Genomic DNA, 23,458 nt, shown 5'->3' with positions numbered 1-23,458 from the left:
GATAATATGAAATTACGAATATGGTAATCATGGCCCTTGACTATTTCTGCAAGTTTATCTCAATCAAACGTGGAATGGAAAAAATCAATGAAAATAGACCTAAATAATATTATATTTTTCCATTGTTTTAAAAAAGATGAAATTTTATTTTCAGATGGCGTTTATACCTTCTCCTCCCCCTGTCCCCTTTCATATCGCTCGCTGTTAGGGGGAATGACAACGGGGAAGGATTCATTTTCCTCGTACGTGATTGGTTAACGGGACGGAAGGAGAGAAATCCCCCGCCAAAATGCAGCCAACTCCCGAAGACCCGAAAGCGTTTCGTCGTTTTCGATAGAAAGGCTCATCTTGGCTCACGGGCGAAGTGGGCTATTTTACAAGCGCCGTAGAATCGTTCGCGTAGTGCCCCGAAGAAGAAAATAATATCTCGGGCAACGACGGTTTATCGGAAATTCGTTCCACGGATATTTTGTCGCTCTTGGCCCGCGGCGGGGTCGAAGCGCGCTCCTTTTTCACTTCCCCCATTCTCCCTAATATATTTAACAAGACGTTCGCCTTCGCACGTGCTTGTTCGCGGTTTATTTGGCCTATAAACGCGGGATTTTCGACGCGCGGTTTGTTAACAGTCATCACGCGGTAATAATTACGCCTCGTGTAGGCTTTAATTCATCTAATCGAATGTATCAGTCTGAATTACGCGCCTTTTGGATTAATACCGTCATCATTCGCACGCGCCAAAATGCCAGGTTAGAGGTCACGGGACTATGGCCTTAAAACGTGTCACGTTCGCGATATTATTAGACAAAAATTAGGCCTAAAAGGAGTACTAATTATACAACGACGGATAATATGAAGTGTGTCCAACTTGTGGGCCCGCCGGTGGGCCAAAACGGGCAGTGCACATTTTACCGTTCGTTTAAATTTTGTCAACCGGAACAACTCGCTAGCGAAATTTTAAACGGCAAAAGTCAAGGTAGCATCAAATCCAGTCGAGTCTTACAAATTGGTCAGTTTTTCTTCGTTCGGACTTCCCCCGCCGATGACCCTTGTATCGGTGAACTACAAATGCTATGGCAGGATAATCAAACCAATCAATCATTGGCCAGCGTCCGACTTTATTTTCTACCCGAACAAACCCCCGATGGAAGGAAAACTCAACACGGAGAGGTAAATACATTTTCTTTATTATAATTAGGCCTAAGAATTTTAATCCGGAATAATAATAATAAATAATATCAACCCTTATAATTAAGGAGCTTAATTACTCATTAAAATAATTAGTAATTAAAAGTTCCGTTTAAATTTAGTATTGACAAACAGTAAAAAAAATTATCGCGTATAAATTTTAGCCTCCGTGTTTAATGATAATGAATAATGCAGAGTATGATGACGCCAATTTTAAATCTAGGGGAAGATAATTTTAAGCCCCAATTACACCTACATAGTCCCTAATTATTTTTTGTCATGGCTTCTAAATAACTTAAAAACGTATTTTCATAAGCCTAAATTTGATTTTAAAAGTATTTTCTATTCCCCCCCCTCCTCATCTCTTTTCAAAGTACACTAAAAGTAATCTTAAAATATTTTGAGGGCGAGCTTACGTAAAAATCAATTTTGATTCGTCCCCCCTGTGTAGTGGGCCCCCCTTTCCCTTTTCTCTCTCTCGTGTCTCTCTCCCTCTCCCCTTCCCCCTTGAGATGAGTACATCCTCTCTCTCTCTCTCAATTTATGGCAAATTTGGCAATGAACACATTTTAAAACAAGTTATATTTTCATCGTCCAATCAAAATTTCCTCTCGCTACTCTTTAATTAATTACTTTGACGTGTTTGTTTCTCGTGAAGTTTCTAACCCGCTTATACATATTAACCAACTTAAGATACAATCTCATTACTAATAATATAAAAATTATATTATTTGTCGAAATGGGTCACGTGATATGATATTATTTTTTATAGACTTGTGTCCCTTTGCAAAGTGTGTTTTTTTTAGAATATTCAGAAATTATTCTTAAAGCAATTAATTCTTATTCACATTTATAGAATTTTTGACCTTCCTTTTGAGAAATTATAATTCTTATCTTTATTAATTCTAATTTAATGTAATTTAATTGATTTAGTTTTGGGAATTTTTGACTTTATTACTTTATTTTCTTTTCCGAGGACTAGTATATATTTTTTTTATTCTTTAAATTTAGGTTGGAATTTTTGGAACGATAAGACACGCGTAGTGATTTCGAAATTTTCTCTCTCCTCTCTAGCTAGCTTTAGCTGCTAAGAAATTTTCTTAGTTTTATTTAGTCTTAGGCTTTAAAAATATTCTCTTTATTGTTTAAAACTTGGTAAGATTTCGACATTTTTAAAAGAAAAAATAAATAAAACACATATTCTAAAGATATTTTTGAGACAGCAGTTTTTTTAGTAACCTTATTAGGCTTTGTTTAGGAATATAAAAAAATTAAACCCATTACAGTAATATTTGTAATAACGAGGTTAAATTGAATTTTGTTTAGTTCTACGTGGGGAATAAATATGAAACAAAATTTATTTCATCCTAGAAATATTTTGAATTTTTTTTTTTTTTTGAACTTACACAAATAAGGTTTTTAACATCAAAATTCTGTTTATTTTTTAAAAAAAGGTTTGTTTGTTTATAAACCGTAAACCGTCCGTTATTGCGCAATAGAATATTTAAATTATAAAAATTTGGAATGGGGAAAATCCCGTTTAAATATAACAAACATTTTATTAATCAAATGACCCCATATTTAAAAGTACTACCCTTTTTTATTGAAGAAGCTTTTCAAGAAAGAAAAATAGATAAATTTATCAGTGTCAACAACAAAATAACGATTAATTATTTCGCTGATAACCAAAAATTCGTACGAAGAATGTTTTAAACAACTGATAACTTATAGTCCAATGTGCTAATATATTAAATATATCTTATCTATAAAATTATTTCAGTACAAACGTAGTTTATTAATCCTTAATAAAAAAAAGTACATAAATTTACAGTTTTTTGTCCTCTTTATAAGGATGTATATTTTGTTTAGGGTAAGAAGGCAATAGACAGGAAGTTATAAACAGCACTAACGATGTAATTAAATTTATTTAATTCTTACTTTGATAATATTAGTTTTAATTCAACGAACACGAACTATTTTAAAAGGGTTTCTTGAATAATGTTTTTTTTTTTTATTTTGGAACAATACTAAGGGTTTTTAGTGATATGTCAGAGAGAGAAAGAAATTAAGGCTATGCCCTCAATATTCGTTTTAGATTTTTAGCGCTGATAAATTTTTAGTTTTTAACTTTAGTAACGCCCCCCTTCGTATATATACATTTTTTTCTTTTATTGTTTCGCTAAGCCTAAATTACAAATGGTAATTTTTATTCCAGGGGGTTTTTAGAATATGTTGGTAATTTTAATATCGTTGCGTGATTCAAGGGGAAATAAATTTGACTCGTGAATTCTATGACGTAATTTCAAAGGGATTGTGACACAATAACACGATGTCAAAGAGGAAATTGGATTTTCATTTCTTTTTCTTTTTATGATTTCCCTGGTTTATTTCCGTTATTTGTCGTCCGATTTTGACGAATTTAGGCTTATTTTTTAGAGTATAATCTGACCTTTAAATTGTGTTGGGTTTTGTATGGCTTACTTTAAAGGCTTGTGTACGAATTGGCCTTTGAAATTGTTGACATTTATTTTTTTGAGATTACAGATTTTGAAATTTAAATATAACGATTATTTATGGACCGATTTTGACCAATTTGGGCTTGTTTTGTAGCTTATAACCTGCGCTTTATAGGGGGTGGATTTTGTATGACGTAATTTATAAAGGGATGCGACTAAAGCGAATACAACGGGCAAATTACTTTCAAAGTACTTTTGGGATTGAATTAATTCGGTAATTTTGTTATTTCTGAACCGATTTTGTTGAATTTTGTCTCATTTTGTAGCTTACAATCGTATCTAATATATAAACCCTTCATTCCTAATATCTAAATAATATAACGCCTTAATTATATTTAATTAAAATCACAATCAAATCATTTTCGACGTAAATTTATTAAAATAATAAAATAACATCCTCCTATTTATTTAAAACGGGAAATTTTTATACTTAATAATAAATTTTAGTTTAGCCCTCAATCTACATAAGTCATTTCCCGTGACGTAATATCCGGTTTGGATATAAAAATATTTAAAGAGGCTTTGATAAAAAGAAAAAAGAAATATAAAATAAAAATCTCTTAAATTTAATTTGCTTGAAATATATTTTTGATGGGGAGGTTTAATAATATTGAGTTCTTTCAAATATTTTTTTTGTTTTTTCTATGAGATAGAAAAAACCGGTTTAGGCCGATTTGGTATGCCGTGTAATTTTACGTGATAATAGGGGGGAAGCTTAGACGTATGAATACATCAATATTAAATCGCGTAAGAAAGAAAATAGTTTCCTTTAAGTTTATTTGAACGTGAGAAATATTTGGGAGGGGCGTTAATATATTTCTTCCGATCCTTAAAACTGTGTTTAAAAGATTTCCAAATTATCTCGACCTTGGGGCAAATAATTTAAAACTTGCCATTTATTTTTTTTTTTAAGTTTTTATTTTAAATAATGCCCAATTTGAGTTTATGACTATTTTAATTAGTAATCACCTTATTAACTGCCCCATAATTAATATTTTAATTGGATCATTATGAATATTTTAATTTTCATTTGTAAAAATTAAGTTTATATGAAACTACAGTGAAATATAATATGATAAATTTATGCAATCGGTAACTAATAATTCGCCAGACTCGAAATTGCAATATTTTCTGATTATATTTTATTTTCTCTTTAATCTTAAATTTAAAGTGACGTGTTGATTGCGTTAGTACATCATTCAAATCCTGACACATTTTTATTGATTTTTTTTTTTTTTAAACTCAATTTTTAAAAACAACGGTGCGCTGAAATGAATTAAAAACGGTTTTAAACAGGGCTCGTACGAAAACCATTGAAATTGAATTTAATACAAACAAATTTCTTATAAAATAAAAATCTTAAATATGTGTATATAAGTAGTAAACAATTATTAGAATGAAAAATTATTAGGTCATGCATTCATTTATATTGCAATTAATTAATTAACCTGGATGAATTATTAAAATGAATTATTATTATTATTATTATTATTATGATTTGTGAATAAATTAAAATTCCTTAAGCCTTTTGTAATTGATTTTATTTATTTTTTTTAAATAGGGCCGCTTTAACAATTAATGTCTCATTATTTGTGAATACGGTTGCTCCTAAGGATATAGTTATATAAAACCAGCCAAATTACCAGTTTAATTACTGGCTTACGTATTTAATTACCTTTATTTTCCTTTCCCCCCTCCCCCTTGTAAACACAAATTTACAAGGAAAATCATATGATTACAAAAAATGTTAGTACTTCTATTGTTACAACGATAAACAAGCTCAACTAAGAGCTAAGCCTAAAACCCATAAGAGAGTGAGAGAGGGGGGAAGAGACCGTTGGGGGGTTCGAAGATAAATCGCGGGTTCGCTATTGATTTCGTATTGAAATGGCGTCATCCTACCCCCCCCCCCCTGGCTTTGCTTCCCTTGTATATATTTCGCAAGCTATTTCCCAGCCTCCCTTGCGCGTTTTACTCTAATAAGGTCACGAGAGATTAAATGTGTGTGTGTGTATGTAGAAGAGAAACGTCGGAAAATAAAATCAAATTTATTACTTTTAAAGAAAATACACGAAAATATGGTTTTCAAATTTGTTATTTATATTTAATTTTTTTTTTTGGGTTGATTTGAAATGTGTTGCTTATGTTAGAGAATTGTCGTTCCCCTCTCATAGACTCTCAGTACAGTACAGTAAAGTGCTATCAGGCCCTCTATTAGCCTGTTGAACCGATTTAAACTGAACTCTTAGGACGAAAAATAACAAATTTCAATTATATTATTTTTACTTTGAATTTAATTTTAGAAAATTTTATCTAATTTTTTTGGTCTGTAATATATTTATTTTAATTTATGCATTTCAGCGTAGGTGTATAGGGGCTTGGCTTTTTTCTTTTTAGGTTTTTTTTTCGTTTTTTATTATAGGCTTAAGCTCTTAAGTTGTAGTTGTAGTTAGGTATTTTTTTCACGAAATTTATGCTATGCTTTGCGAAACTTCGTTCAAGGTCGTTAAAATTTAAGTTGGAATCGTAAATAATTTAACAATTTTTCTTTTTAATTTTATATTTTTTGGAAATAAGATTTAAACAGGGAAAGAAATTATGTATTTATTAATTTTTAACGCGAGGAAAAGATTAAATTTAGTTAATTTAAATTGTTAAATTTCAATTTCAATAACTTCAAAAATTTATTTTTATGATTTTGATTTGATATTTATTAACTATTTTGTATATTTATTTATTATTTATTTTATTCAATATCTATTCAATATCTATTCAATATCTATTCAATATCTATTCAAAATCTACTATTGCTAATTTAATTTAATTAATGGACCTCTTTGTAAATCAGATTCTCTGAAAGAGTTATCCAAATAAAGCCTTTTATTATTATTATTATTATTATTATTATTATTATTATTATATTATTATTATAATATTCAATTATGTATTTAATAATTTTTAGCTTAAGGAAAAGATTAAATTTAGTTAAATTAAATAAATTTTTGGTTTTTAAAACTTGAAAAATAATTTTTTTCTGTGATTTTGATTTGATATTTATTACCGATTTTGTATTTTTATTTATTTATTTATTTATTTATTTATTTCTAATTAGCACGAAGTTCTGGCCGCTTCCGAAAAGGTCAACTTACGTCTGGAAGTGTTGGGTCAATGGATAACTGACCAAGTAGATTGGACACACGGTTTATTAGCGCCCGTTCAACGTGAAGTTGAATTACCATTGTCCAAATCTCTCGCCAAAATTGAAAATGGAGGTCATAAAGGCTCGAATGGTCTCGTGCAGGTCACAAATAATCCGGAAATTAATCACAATGGAATTTCCAAATCGAATGATGTAGAAACAGACGTTTCAACGCGTAAGCTAATGGGTGAGTTCATGTTTGTTCCGTTTTTTAATTGAGTGAGAATTGCTAGGGTTACATTTAAGCTGCCATGAATTAACTGAATCAGTTTATTATTTATGATATACAGGGTGTTTCTGATAAGTCGGCATCCATAAATTAAGGGGAGATGTTCTTTGGGTGCACGATTTTAGGTCGTAAATGTAACTTCTATCTCCATTTTGTTTGCCACAAGGGACACTGTTTTCGAGTTAAGATTGGATGCAGTATTTTACGGATGACCCCCTAAATTTAATTAAGACACTGAAATACAATGATTTCTAATTTAATTAAGGGGTCATCCCTTAAACACTTAAACAAATCATAACTGGAAAACAGTGGCCCAGACGGCAAAATCGCCCAAAGAACATCCCCCTTTATGGCAGACTTACCAAAAATACCATGTATTCATTGCGGTACAGCATAAGTTAAGTGTTATTGGTTCCACAGCTAGCTTAGCAATTCTCACTATCTTATTTATTTACTTCTTAGAATATTTGTTTATTTTTATTAACTTCTACAGTATATTATTTCGGATTAAAGTATTACACATTTTTAAAGGAGTATTGAAGGTTACTTCAATTTTAGTTTTAGTATCACTTTAAAAACCACGTACTTTATTTATTCCCCGAAATTTTGGCTCAAGTTCAAACTATGAAACTACTTTCGTTTTTCTTTTAAAGTTTTTTTCTTTTTCAAAGAAATGCCGCGAATTGAATATTTTAGAAAATTACGAAACGAAACAAATCCGATATACTTTATATTTTAATATCAAGCGCACTTGAATAGACTCAATCTCGTTTGTTATTAAGTGCGCCTGTACTTTAGATTTGACTCCCCTGGGGGGAATGTTTGAAGGGGTATAATATGAAATAAATGGACTATAATTTGAATTTATTTTAAACCTTTTAAAAGGCCAAATTTTACATTGTCTTCTTATGTAAAACACTGAGGGGGATAAAGTTTAAAAGGTTTTTGAGCGGGGATCGTACAAATCTGGAAAACCCGCAAATGTTTACGTACATTTCATGAACATTTAAGAAATCTTTATAAATATCCCTAAAATTTCTATGGCTTTGATCTAAATATTTATAAATATCCCTGAAATTACCATGAATTATATTTAAATATTTATAAATATCCCTGAAATTTCCATGAATTTTAAATAAATATTTATAAATATTTATCTCTCCTTGAATTTCCATGATTTTTACCAAAATTTATAATTATCCCTGAATTATTCATAAATTTTACATAAGAAAACTCTGTAAACCACTCCCGTTGTTGTTACTCCATCGTATTGATTATTGGTGGATAGGAGGGGGGGGGGTGTAATTTATTTTAACCAAAATTGTACGAACCTTGAATAAAAAATAAATAGAGAAATATATCTATTTTTGTTGGAAACCCCATTACTTTGGAGGTAAATCCGCCACCCTTTTTTTGTTCGCCTTCAGCCCCCCCCCTCCCCCCTTACTTTATTTTAACCTATTAATCCTCCTAAGAATTTGTGATCAATATCTCTCTTTATTCAAACAGGTCTAGGAAATGAAAATTTCGTAGTCATAGCAACCCACGATGAGGGGGGGGGTCTTTAGAAATTATCCTATCCCCCCACCCATTTTATTTTTATAACCAAAAAAAAATATATTATTTTTAAATCAATTATCGTTAGATTTGAAGCCACACTGAAAACTTTTACATTCATTTCGTTTTAGATTAAAATCTAAAATGTTTTATTCGACGGAAAGGGGGTATTTAATTAAGTTTATTTAGTGTTTGTTAAACGCGGTATTTAATTAGGATTTTAATTAATGTCAGAGGTTGGTACGGTACTTGAATAATTTTTTTTCCTTGAATAAAATCCTTTGAATAGAAAGTCAATTAATTAAATTCTCTTTAAATTGTAATTGAATTCGTCGGAAATTTATCAAATAATTTTCTCTGGAAGCCTAGCGTAAACTTGCCAAATATTAGACGAGAATTTTTTTATTCTTGGTTGAGGAATATTCTAGGAAATCTTTTCTGTTCCTGTTGCCTTAGCAACCAACCAACCGTTTCTCCGGATAAAATACCTTACATTTTCTTTTTCCTTTTTTATTAAGGAAATGTAGTAAGAAATATAAGGTTACAAATTGATCGGCTTTTTTCCATGATATAATCCTCTTTAATATATTATTTTATGACGAGTTAAAAAATAAATTAAATTTGAATATTTTATTATAATATTATTATTTTTTTGTTTTAATTTATTCGAATTTGAAACGTGGGCGAATTTACTAATTCCCGTTTGGGAAAAACCGTAGAATAAATTTAATCTTATGTATTTAAATAATGGTTTTGAATAATTTATTTTTTATTATTATTTTTTTTTTTTGGTATTTGGGTGTATGAACTAATTTATTTATTTTAATTTGGATGCTATGCTAGTATTTTTTAACTTCTATTTTGAGTTTAAACGTGTTTTAGCATTAAAATAAAAATTTAAATACATTGGATTAAATATAATTAGTTTAAATTAGAGGTAAATTTAACATTAGATTAAATATAATTAGTTTAAATTAGAGGTAAATTTAACATTAGATTAAATATAATTAGTTTAAATTAGAGGTAAATTTAACATTAGATTAAATATAATTAGTTTAAATTAGAGGTAAATTTAACATTAGATTAAATATAATTAGTTTAAATTAGAGGTAAATTTAACATTAGATTAAATATAATTAGTTTAAATTAGAGGTAAATTTAACATTAGATTAAATATAATTAGTTTAAATTAGAGGTAAATTTAACATTAGATTAAATATAATTAGTTTAAATTAGAGGTAAATTTAACATTAGATTAAATATAATTAGTTTAAATTAGAGGTAAATTTAACATTAGATTAAATATAATTAGTTTAAATTAGAGGTAAATTTAACATTAGATTAAATATAATTAGTTTAAATTAGAGGTAAATTTAACATTAGATTAAATATTAGTTTAAATTAGAGGTAAATTTGACATTAGATTAAATATAATTAGTTTAAATTAGAGGTAAATTTGACATTAGATTAAATATAATTAGTTTAAATTAGAGGTAAATTTGACATTAGATTAAATATAATTAGTTTAAATTAGAGGTAAATTTGACATTAGATTAAATATAATTAGTTTAAATTAGAGGTAAATTTGACATTAGATTAAATATAATTAGTTTAAATTAGAGGTAAATTTGACATTAGATTAAATATAATTAGTTTAAATTAGAGGTAAATTTAACATTATAACTATATTTAGTATCAGACTATGTTCAGAATCAATTTAATCTTTCATATTTAGTTACTGGGGCTCGAAAATAGGTACCATTTAGAATTTATCTATTTTGATGATAGCACTAACTTATATACGAAATTAATAATATATAAGTTTATATATTATGATTATTTTGAAGTACTATGTATACTTTAGTAATATTGGTGTTCTTACATCTAGGGGGATAGGGGGGGGGCGCTACCCCCATGGGAAGCCCAATGGAAAAACGGGGCTGGAAATAGATTTATCGATTTCGAAACTCCACGTAACATTGCATGGTGGGGGGGGGGGTTAGAAGCTCCAAGAGACAGATATATGTCGAATAGGAAAGAATTCGAGAGGTGAACGAAAAGTCTTTACACGAAAAAATGTTAGTGACACTTTGTTTAATTTCCTATGAAATGATTTCTCTTTTAAGGCTCCCTAGACTCGCTGCGTTTTGGGCTATTTCGGAATAAATTACATTGAATGATATTTATTTATTTATTTATTTATTTATTTATTTATTTATTTATTTATTTATTTATTTATTTATTTAAAAGTATTAACAGAATACAGTAAAAATTGAGAGTCTGGGAAAATATGGAAAAGCCAGGAGATTTAAATATGACGGACCTTGAAAGGGTCAGGGAATTTGATTGTATTAGATTCAATATTTCTTGGGTTTAAGAAAATTCCAATGTTGATTTGTTGCAGCAGGGATAGATTTAATTTTGGAAGTAGGAATGGAGAACAGAGTAATATCTGGGCGCGCGTCAAAGTCCCGGACCCCCTTCCAAGGGACGGAGGGGTATGAAAGAAGAGGCGGGTCATAGTGACAGAAGTAAAAATGAATTACGTATTTTTCGCCATCCCCGTCAGCAACGTCATCAAAACGTAGTTAAAGTGAGCAGCCAATAAGATAATTTAAACTTTTCGTTACGTGTTGAAGGGAGGGGGCTCTATACTCGGCTATGAGTCGGAATAACTGAAGTAAATACTAACCGTTTTCCATTCCTACTTCTAAAATTAAATCTATCCCTGCTCGCAGCTTATAAATATTTGTTTTGAAATGTAATTTCCAAATTAAGAGATGACTCGTTCGTTAATAACAAATAATCTATACTTAAATATAGACTGTTTACATTGGCAAATTTGGTTTGGTTTAAAAAAACGTGGAATATTAAATAAAGTAAATAGGTAGGGGAAAACCAGCCGGGTAAATAAATAAATAAACAATTTTAAATTTGAATATGGAAATATTTAGGTAACTCTGAATTATTTAAATCCGCGGACATCTTTAAAAATGATATTTTATTCGGTTAGATAAGTTATACTAAAACTTAACTATAAATACTGTTATTACCTCTACTTTGACACCAGTACACCAACTAAGTCGTTAATTGGCTTGATTTTCTTTTTTATATTTATAAATTGCCATTTATAATGGATGGTTTTAGTCATCTACTTTATACAGTATTTCGTTTATTTTCAACCAATCAGCGTAAAGGGAAATTATTAACCCTGAAATTTAAAGAGAAAATATTACCGTCGAGTTTTTGATTGCTCAATTTTTGTTTCAGAAACAAAATTTTTCCCCTCCTGTTAACGAAATACAATTCCATAAAATTCCAAGGCCAAATTTAAAAATATACTAAGTCTATAATCAACTTGTATTCGTATACAGTAAGTACTTAAACGCGTGACGTAGTTTTAGAGATTCTCCCCTACTTTTAATGACTGTTTTCCCGCCCTTTTTCCCCAGTATAACATTAGATTAACAAGAGGTATTTAATAATTACGGGGACCGTTCATTTTTCCTTATTGCGTTGAATGAATTATAACCACCAGTCCGCCAAAGGGGCCTTACGTAAAGATTTAAAACGATAGGAGGAAGAAAAATTTTCATTCTTTAATTGGTTTACGCGCCTTAGCAACGTGGTGATTACGTAATATCAAGAAGCAATATCTAGTTTACTAGGGAGAAGGTGGAGAAATTCGCCACATTTCCAGCTTTATCTCCAGCCCAAACGTAGCGTAGATCCGGAGTTAATCCCCGCCACCTCTAAATTACAAGCAGCATCTCATTGGTTCTTGAAAACTCACGTCAGCGCGACGCTAATGACGAAAATTACAGTCATATTTTCCGACTGAGGAGAGGCGAAATAATTTTCCGGCCTCCTTTTACGTCCCCCCCCCCCTTGTATTTTGAAAGGGGGACTGGGACTATGGCGCGCGTATACTTAGGCATCTTACACCTTCTCCCTAGTAAACTAGATATCGCTTCTTGGTAATATAGGTTATTAAAATTTGACTTCTTTGTGTCTTTAGGCGTTAACTATAATCAATTTAAAATACGAGGAAAAAATTTATTGAAGAAAATTATTTCAGTTGTCCTTTAAATCAAATCAAATTTAATTCAATTAAATTAATTTTCCCAAGGTGTTATTGTTAGGCTTATAATAATTCCGTATATAATCGGTTTACAATTTATTGCGCAAAAACTTTTTAAACGAAATTAGCGGAAATAATTCGTAAAGATAAGAATATTATCTATACTTTTTTATTCTAGACTTTTTTTAAAAATATATATTTTGAGATTAGAAATAATGTTGATTATATTGCCTTATTTTGCAATGTAATTGCGTGACGTCATATCAAAGAGTAGATGTTTTGTTAGTCTAGCGTTATGATTGCTTCGCTTTTCTACGAAGCTTAAATTTATTTATTTATTTATTGAATAATTTAACGCGACGTATTTTTCGTTAATTTTAATTTTGATAAATTAGATTTTAAAACGAGGAAGTTATATTATTTATATATAAAATAAAGAGATAATTCTTTCTAGGTCCCTAAACAGGAAATAGTTTTAAAATTAAAGCAAAAAAAAAGGAAAAAATATATTGTGTATTAATTTAATATGCAAATTAGGGTGTACCTCTGTATTTGTTTAAAGGTCGTATGAAACAAATAATTATTTTAATTTAATTTAATTTCAAAATGATTTTTGTTTTTAGTTTTAGATTTGGTGCTCTTTAACAATTATTTAGAGATGTCACGTGATTTTTAAATACATTAATTTTTCGTTAAGCCTTTGCTTTTTGAATTTTGAATTTTTTTAAAAAATTCCGCGCGCGTCCGGAGTCTCAAATCATTTTAAAAATAATTAAGTATTTAATTTTTTTTAGCTCTCGCATAAATTAATTTTTTAATAAAAAAAAAAAACATGGTTCTGATTGGTGTTTAAAAATTCTACAACCCCAAATAAAAAAATATATAAATATTTCGTCTGGTTTTTATTAATCGTTAAAATTTTTATTACGTAATTTCCTTAATTAGCTAATTAAAAATTTTAACTCTCCCCTTAATGAAAAAAACAAGGTTCATTAAACGTCGAAATATAAATTTTGTTTACTTTGAAGAAATGTTCCCCCCATAAAAATTGGAACTTATATTTATATATAAAAAAATCCTTTGAAAGTAAATCAAATTGCTTTTTTGCCAAAATTGACGATATTATTTTTCAAAGCTCAGTAATGGTCCTCTACCCCCTACTCTCTCTCTCTATCTCTCAAAAAAGAAGGGGTCGAACAGTTCATTGAAATATCATCTCAGATTGGGTGGGATAGGGGATAGCACGACAAAAATATTTGAGATTTTACAAATTATTATTATTCATAGAATTAGAAATTTATAAATATTTGAAATATATTTTATCATCGAAATTAAGTGTCTCTCCCCTCGGAAGAAATTTTATTTCTTAGGATATGGGCAAGAAACTCCTGTGTAAATCAATCGAACTTAAACTTGGTTTCAACTTAAGTGTGCAGTGGGTTTAAAGGCACGATTTCTATTAAGAGTACTGCAAATTTATCTTGATGTTTCTCTGCAATGGTTAAAGTAAAGAATGCGGTTTAAATTCGCTATAAAGTTACGTTGAAAATTGCGATATATTTATATTAGATAATTCACGTTTAGTTTAGAGCACGTGCAAAGGCGGTAAATGTTAGTTTTAGTTCTAAATTGAGCGCGAGATCTTTTAGAGAGTGAATTTGTCCCTCGCGCAAGTTTGCGGTTTGGTGGTATTTAATCCAGTGTTATTACTGTATTTATTTATATAAAATTCAATCTAAGATTATACCACGTGTGGCTCTAGGTTTCTATAGGATTTTGGGCTTAACTTAATCTAGAGTTCAGTTGAAATGTAAGTCTATTTGAAGCTCAATATCACGGAGAAAGGTTAGATTATATGATTCTCTGATTTGTTGATGGAAATTGTAGCTATGGGGGGGGGGCTTGCTTTTAAATTATTTTTCGCTTCCCCCCTTCACAAACGGGCGTAGTAACGGAAAGTTCTTTAAAAAGAGGACAGAATAATTTAATAATAATAATATTAAGTTAATGAAATTTGGGGAAATATATATGCATTATTTTGTTTTTCTTGACGAAATACGAGTTGTTTATTTGTTATTTCTAAAATAATTATTTTAATTAAGGTTTTTTTAATTATCTTTCATTATTAATGAAAATAATTAAGGATAATTTAAATATTAAATTGTTTAATTAGCAAATTTGGTAATAATTAAAGAATAAACAAGGTTTGCAAACAAATATTTGTAATTTTTTCTATTGAAAATTTGATTTTATTTGTTCTTATATTTTAGGTTTTATCTTGGTAATAAATTTTATCTTTTATCTTTAAGGCCTATATTTTATCGTGATAAGAATACGAAAACAACTTTAACTTGTATTTCTCCCTCCTCCCGTAGAACGTTTATTTTATCTCGCAATTTTAATTCAGAATTAATATGGGCCTTAATTATATGGAAATCAATATAATATTGACAATTTTTTTTGAAGAAGAAGAAGAAGAATTTGGTGTTACGGTTTTAGATTAAGTTTGTGAAATACTTTCCTTGGGTTTTCTGTTTTTTTACCGAAATGGAAATTCTATTTTGGTTTTATTCGGATTGGGGATAAATATTGTTCGTTGGGGAGGTTTTAAAAGATAGGAGAGGTCTGGCTAGAGAGCTATTTTAACACTCGAAATATTCTAGAATTCTCTCTTTGGGAGTGAGTGAGTGAGTGAGTGAGAGAGAGAGTGCCGTTGAATGGAATAACTCGGATAAGCGTTTAAATTGCTAATTCTCTTTTTTGAAATTTTTTTTGTTGACTTTTCATGGGTGAAATGAATTTATTTAATTTTTATATATTAATATTATTATTTAAAAGATTCGCGACCGTTAATATTAATATTATTGGAAGATTTTTAAAGAGATTTTAATTAATATTGAATATTAACTACGGATTATTAATAAGTAAATATAAATATTACACGTGGACTTTAATTTTTTTTAAATATAAATTGAATTTATAAATTTCACCCATGAATATATTAATTACATTTTGAAATTATTTATTCACGTTTAAATTGATTTAATTTACGATACTAAATTAATTAAAGTGTAAGAAAGAAGAGAATAATTTATATTTTAATTATCATATCTCATTAATATTAAATAATAACCACGACTATTTTCTAATTTCAAGGGTGAATTTAATTAAACTCTTATTTTAAGAGTATTAAAGTCTACGTAAAATTAAATAGAGAAATGTAAAATATTGTTCACGCCTTACATTAATATTAATTAATCGTGTATTTGAATTAATGACGTCATACGCTAATGAATTAATTCATACCACCCCATATTATTTATTATTATAATATAAAAAATTGGAATATATATTTTTTTTTCCATCAGCTGTTTAAAAGTGTAAGATATTCAAAGCTAGCTGGAAAAAAATTACCAAATGTGTTTAAGAAGGGGGGGAGGGTGTATTACTGTTTACAAGAGAAAATAGTACAGTGTGAGTAGCAAGTACCACCATAGGGCTTGCTGCAAATGGCGTTTCCAAGGTTACCAAAAGCTGGATGGTATGGCAGCAGCGGCAGCAAAATGGGATAGGTCCATTTTTCCATTAATAGGGGTACGATTTAAGCTTATCCAATATATACAATAACTGTGCACATTTACGAGAATGCACGAGCCATATATACAGTATATACATAGTTACGTACTTATATAGAGCGCGAGCGACACTCTCTGAAAATCACGAGGATGAGAAAAGAGAGAGAGAGAGAGAAAGAGAGACGTCGCTTCGAAGGGGATGAGTTACGTATCAATCTTTATTAAGAAAATAGATACCCCCTTAATATCTAATGGGGGTTCTTTTCTTTTTTTTTTGCACAAACAGGGATAGAGATTAGACGCGGCCTTTTAAGGAGACAATTATTATAATAGAACTGAACTGAATTGAATTGAATTGAACTTGTCATAAAATTTCGATAAACTCGCTCTAACAATTATTTGTTTATCTCTACACCATTTGAAAGAAGAAACCAGATGAACTAATAAATATCTTCACCAATAACCTATACGTTAACCGAATTATGATTTGAATTGAACTGGGATGTATTTAATTATTTATATGATTTAATTTAATTAGTTAGTTAATGTAGGCATTTATGTTAATTAATTAATTAATAAATTAATATATTTAGGAAATCATTTTTAATTATAATGAAAAATGTAGATTCTACAAAAATCGCAAATTTTCTAATTTTCACTAAAGTATTCGTAATTATGATGGAACTGAACTGAATTGGGTTTTATTTGATGGATAATATAAGTTATTATACGCATATAATTTAAACTATATTTAAACTAATTTAAACTAGAAAATAATTAATACTAAAAATATCAGACTGTAACAAAAGTTTAATGACTCTATTGCATAATGAAATATTATAAAAATTACACCCAAAATTATTTAATTATAAATAATAATTACATTATGCCATTAAAAAAACCACGCAATAATGTCTCTCTGTGTGTTTATATATATACATTACAATAACGCGGGCAAATGAATCAGAGCGTATAAATTCATGGTTAAACCATTTTATTTCAATAATATATCGTGTCAAACTTCGCTCAAGACGAGAACTAGGCTTAACGACAGTTTTGTATCAGAGTTAAACAGTACAATATTAATATTTTGCATTGAGTAGGGGGGGGGACACGCCTTCCAATGGGTTAGGGCCTTTTGTTTACTAATTCACTGAAATCTGCAAAGAGAAAAACCTATTTTTAGTTTTATCTTATGCTCGCTCCTTTCGTTCAAACTAATGGCTTCGGAGCCGGAGAGAATTCCGCCAATGAACAAGATGCCCCATTTATAGCTTTTTTTTCTATTCTTTTTATTAACGATATTCAGACGACATCTAGAGGAAATAACTAGTTACGTAGGAAGGTAATGATTTAATTTCAAGAATTAGTTTAATTTTCTTAATCTGTCTATTTATGTTAATTAGATATTATTATTATCATTAATTAGTATTAATTATTATATCTATTAGATTATAGTACAGTTCGTTTTTTTTATTATTCTTTATTATATTTAATTATATATCTATTAATTTTAACATTAAATTAAAAATTAATGAGATATTTTTGGTTAATATTGATTATTGCAAAATACGACATCAATTTAAAATTATCACATAGTTAGTTTTAGGTTATTTTTAATATTATTTAAAATATTTAATAAATTAAAACTGATTTATTCAAAAATAATTGAAAGCAAGTTAGATTTAAAAGAATTTTAATTAAATATTTATTTATTTATTTATTTATTTATTTATTTACTTATTAGTGTATGGGTACAAAAATAATTTAATTGTATTAAAAGACCACTTAAAAACCAATACATTCCGAAATTTCCTCTTAGAGATAAATATTTTATCTCTAAATAAGATAATATAATAATAAGGGTTCAAACTCCAAAATCGACATTTCTACTAAATTATATTCCGTTAATTATTTAATACAACATAACACTTGACAAACGTTCCTCTCCCCTAATTTCTACCCTCCATTCCTAAAATTGTTAAAATACCCCCCATTTAAAGGGGTTATGGACCCCCAAAGATCAAGATGGTCTTAAGACTTATTCCTGGTCAAAGCGTGTCAATATTATTCACCTTTGAATCCCAGTTCTAGAGAAGAGAGAGAGAGAAGCCCCGAATCTCGCCCCTATATCTTAGTTTTATCATGGGGGTTTTATTGATCTAGGACAAGGGGGTCGTGGGGTTTGTGCCCCCCTTCAATTTCCAACCCCTGTTTTCCTCCCAATCCCTCTCTTCCCCCCTCCCTATCCTTTTGCACGTGGAAATGTAAGATATAAGGCCCTTTGCAATTTAGCTTCTGTAGATAAATTGCTGCAAAGCATGAACAGTGGATTGGGGATATAACCCCCATATTTCGCTCCTTTATGGACGGTCCCCACCACTCTAAGGGAAATTTAACCGCATGGTTTGCCTTGATAATATGTAATTTTCAAATAGTAATTTAATTTATTAACTATTGTTTCTTATATAAAATTAAATCTCTGTGTAGTTACGAAGGCGTGAAAGTGAAAAATTTCCCGCCTTATTTATGTCTGATAAATCTAAATTAATTTAATTTTAATTGAATTGAATTTAATTTCTAATGTTTATATTATTATTTTATGAACGGTCCCTGATGTTTATGGATAGCGGTAAAGTGGAATTTTCCCCGCTTGATTTATTACACGATAAACAAAATTTTAATTTTTAACCTAAGCCTAATTGATTTTTAATTTTTTTCTTCTTAAATTCTTCGTTTCTTTACGGACAGTCCCTTAGTTTTGAGTAAATTGAATTTTAATTTTGAATGAAGCAAACGTCTCGCATCTCGCTAAAATTTAAACTGATAACGATAAGCCTTGGTCGGACTAGAGTTGTTGACTCGTGGGTTTTCACGTATATGAAATGAATATAGATTAAAATTTAACTTTTCTAAAAGTTCTAAAGGTTTTTAATATTTATTTGACAACGCCTTTTAAATATTCAAAAATTTTCTAATACCAGCTGAATTTTTTTTTTCGGGTATGGTATGGTTTCGTCTTTCGAGGTCACGTTTAGCTCGAGGGCCTCTTTAATTTTTTTATGGCGTTAACAATGTACTGTATAAATTATAAATTTCGGTTAACGGGAAGCGGGGGCGGGATGAAGAGAAGGGGGTAAGCAAGAAGGTTTTGGTAAAATAAAACCAAAAGCATTGTTTTTTTTTATTTATTATTAAAGGATTAGGTTCTCTGTAATCGCGATATATTTCAATATGAAAAAAAAATTACATTTCCGGTTGTGAATAACTTGTGATGATGATTATGATGATGTAATTCGAGAGTTTTAACGTTTTAAGATGAAATACGTAGGTTTTTTTTATTTTATATATTACTTAGTAATTTTGTTTCATATTAATTACGAACGTGGGTGTAAAATAATACTTCTTCCGCAATTATTTTTTAATCGAGTGTAGTTTTATTATTTTTTGGCGGTTATATTTATGATACTTGGAGCGATTACTCTATGGAATATCTAGTTTATGCGGGTGGGTATTTTCAAGGGGGAATAAATTCATGGTTTTATAGACCTACCTAATTTTAGATTTGGGTGCGATATAATTTTTCTTTTTTAATTGGAAGAGTGGTAGATTGTTATTTATATTTGAAGTGATGATAGCTGGGTTATTTATTGTCCGAGGATTATGAAATTTGGTGCGATTACGCTAAGGAATATCTAGTTTCTGGAGATATTTGCAAAATTTATCCAAGTATATCAGGATGAAACTTATTAGCCAATTTAGATTTTTTTGGATGTATTATAATTTTTGAATTTTTTTTGAATTTATTATAGCTATGTTATTTATTATCCGAGGATTATGAAATTTGGTGCGATTACTCTATGGAATATCTAGTTTCTGTAGATATTTTAGAAATTTATCCAAGTATATCAGGACGAAACTTATATAGCCAATTTAGATTTTTTGGATATATTATAATTTTTATTTTTGAATTTATTATAGCTATGTTATTTATTATCGGAGGATTATGAAATTTGGTGCGATTACTCTATGGAATATCTAGTTTGTAGAGATATTTTCGAAATTTATCCAAGTATATCAGGACGAAACTTATATAGCCAATTTAGATTTTTTGGATATATTATAATAAAGCTTGATTTGATTTGATTATAATTATAATTTTTATTTTTGAATTTATTATAGCTATGTTATTAATTATCGGAGGTTTATGAAAATTTGCACGATTATTCTATGGAATATCTAATTTTTGGATGTATCTTTAAATTTTATTTAAGTTAATTAGGAAGAAAGTTATTCCCAATTAAAAAAACTCCTACAAGAAAAAAATATAAATATTTCGTATTTAAAATTGGAAACATAGCCAAAAAAACTATTAATTTGATAACGTAATTTAATTTAAAATTAACAACCTTAGTAAATAGGCCTAGCTTGGTTAGTTTTATTGATTTTTAAACACTCGGATGAAGTTAACAAAGATAATTGTTCTAACGACCTATATTTACTAAAGCATGATCTTTTCGGGTAAATGGGCTTATATCAGCTGCGTGAACCTTTTTTTTTTTTTTTTTAAAAATTTCAAGAAAGGCAATTTTTCTTTTATTTTTTTTTTTTTCTCTCTCTCTCTCTCTTATATTTTGCCCTCTATCTTTTCTTGGGCTTGGCAAAATAAAAGGAACCGAATCTTTTTCTTTTCTTCTTCTTTTAGGGAAAAAACAGGTTTAAAAATCAGCTTTCACTTTTAGGGGGTCTTCCCTCTCTCGCTCTCTCTCGAAACCTCTATTCTTTCGTACACAACCTTTTTGACAAGTTATAAAAAAAAAATAAAATAAAACCTCTCTTCTCCTCCTCTGGTCTGTGGACCCCCGTTTTGTAAACCAAAGCGGAGCGGGCCCAACCGTCTTTTGATTCCAAGCAATGCCCTCGAAAATTTATATGCATATATACAATATATACAGACTTAAAGGTTAACCTATGTTTAAATATATTGGTTAGTAACAATTGATAAGTTGATGGTACAGTTTTTAAGATTTTTGTAATTATTTTCCTGGTTTTTAAAATATTAACAATTTATTACCTATATATTTATATTTTACAATATATTTTTTTTTTAATTTAAATCTATAGAATTGTTAGAATTGCTAAGATTGCGGTATATTTTCTAGAATTTCTAAGAAGGCGGTAGTTAGCTTATATTTTACAATAGTTTTTCTATTAAATGAAATATTGTTTGTTAGAATTGTTAGGATTACGGTGTATTTTACAATAATTTGCGATAATTTGTCTTATTTCTAGAATTTCTAGGAAGGTGGTAGCTACCTTAAATTTTACAATAATTTTTCTATTAAATGAAATATTGTTTGTTAGAATTGCTAGGATTTCGGTATATTTCATAATAATTTGTCTTATTTCTAGAATTTCTAGGAAGGCGGTAGTTAGCTTATATTTTACAATGATTTTCTATTAAATGAAATATTGTTTGTTAGAATTGCTAGGATTTCGGTATATTTAATAATAATTTGTCTTATTTCTAAAATTTCTAGGAAGGCGGTAGTTAGCTTATATTTTACAATGATTTTCTATTAAATGAAATATTGTTTGTTAGAATTGCTAGGATTTCGGTATATTTCCTAATAATTTGTCTCATTTTTAGAATTTCTAGGAAGGCGGTAGCTAGCTTATATTAACAATAATTTTTCTATTAAATGAAGTATTGCTTGTTAGAATTGTTAGGATTACGGTATATTTCATAATAGTTTTAGTCTTATTTCTAGAATTTATAGGAAGGCGGTATTTAGCTTATATTTTACAATTAATTTTTCTATTAAATGAAATATTGTTTGTTAGAGTTGTTAGGATTACGGTGTATTTTACAATAATTTTAGTCTCTATTTCTAGAATTTCTAGGAAGGCGGTAGTTAGCTTATATTTTACAATAATTTTTTATTAAATGAAATATTGTTTGTTAGAATTGCTAGCATTACAGTATATTTTTGTCTTATTTCAAGAATTTCTAGGAAGGCGGTAGTTCTCTTATTATTTTACCGTGTTATTGATGAGAATTTCTAGCACTTAATGATGTTGTCTCGTTAATTGTTAGACAGAATTGCCAGGACAATGGTTGTTATTATTTTTAATGTAGCTTATTACTTTTAAATTATTTTAGGAAATATGCGCGATACTAAATTGAAAAAACCTTAAATGAAATGAAATGAAAAAGAGAGAAAAAACAATCCTGAAAGAATGAATTATATTGGAGAATCGTGGTATTTCCTGTTACCCTATTGGTTGCTATATAAACCCCCTTTTTTCCCTTTGCCCGTTTTAGCGAAAACTCGGGTTCTTACTCATACATTATGCATTAAAAGGGCGCGCTATAGACGTTATTGCTGTGTGTGCCTATTGTTAAAGGGAAATTCTTACCCTCCTCCCACTTTCCCGCCACCTTTTCCCGCCTTTTACCATAAGCACGTATCTTAAATGGACTTTAATTCTAAGTCATACGTGCTTTTGACACTTTATGACCGTTCCCCCGTTTTCCTAGGTCGGCTATTCGTAATTACATTTTATTAAAAAAAAAGTAGACTTTATACTAAGGGAATGGGGGAGGTGGGAGGTGAGATGACGTTGTACTCGTGAGCTCGTGCAATAAATAGGGGAGTTACTTTATAAATGGGGACCGTTCATAAAATAAATATTGCCCGTTGTGTTTTTCTTTTATTTAATGCTTAAAATTTAATTTAAATTAATAATTATACATAGAATTTTTTATAAAATTCGTAAATATGATAGAGACGTTCACGGGCTTTAATTTAAACCCCTATTTGTTTAAAAATTGGATTAAATTGGTATTTAATGACGATTTTATTAAAAATTACTTTAGGGATATAGCCGTGTGGCGGGAATTCACGCGATTAAACAGGTTTTATAAAAATTTTATCGATAAAGAAAATTTTTTTTGCCCTTGACTTCAATTATAAGGTAAAAAAAAATTACGAATGGAGAAATTAACGCAAAATAAAAATTAAATAAACTTCTTAAGACGTACTTTGTTTGATATACCCTATTTAGTATAATTAATTAAATAAATTGGGGTATTTAAATTGATTAAATTTAAAT

The 23,458-nt window shown here is 28.9% G+C and overlaps 1 protein-coding gene across 2 annotated transcripts in view; it reads left to right on the top strand.

Annotated features, from left to right (window-relative positions):
* Positions 1-186: 186 nt before the first annotated feature.
* LOC149673868 (uncharacterized) overlaps positions 187-23,458 on the top strand; it is a 41,090-nt gene continuing 17,818 nt past the window's right edge. The window contains exons 1-2 of one of the 2 annotated variants that reach the window (XM_089839633.1): positions 187-1,167; positions 6,814-7,087. In XM_089839633.1, coding sequence (XP_089695759.1) covers positions 850-1,167; positions 6,814-7,087 — 592 coding nt within the window. In that variant the 5' untranslated portion in view covers positions 187-849. The remainder of the gene's footprint in view (positions 1,168-6,813; positions 7,088-23,458) is intronic. The other variant, XM_089839634.1, reaches the window with a different exon arrangement.

Source organism: Phalangium opilio, unplaced genomic scaffold, assembly GCF_054372755.1.
Source record: "Phalangium opilio isolate 3A_F unplaced genomic scaffold, DU_Popi_V2 ptg000048l_1, whole genome shotgun sequence".
Classification (NCBI taxonomy): domain Eukaryota; kingdom Metazoa; phylum Arthropoda; class Arachnida; order Opiliones; family Phalangiidae; genus Phalangium; species Phalangium opilio.
The sequence above is the reverse complement of the archived record's forward strand: the minus strand, read 5'-3'. Positions and strand labels throughout refer to the sequence as shown.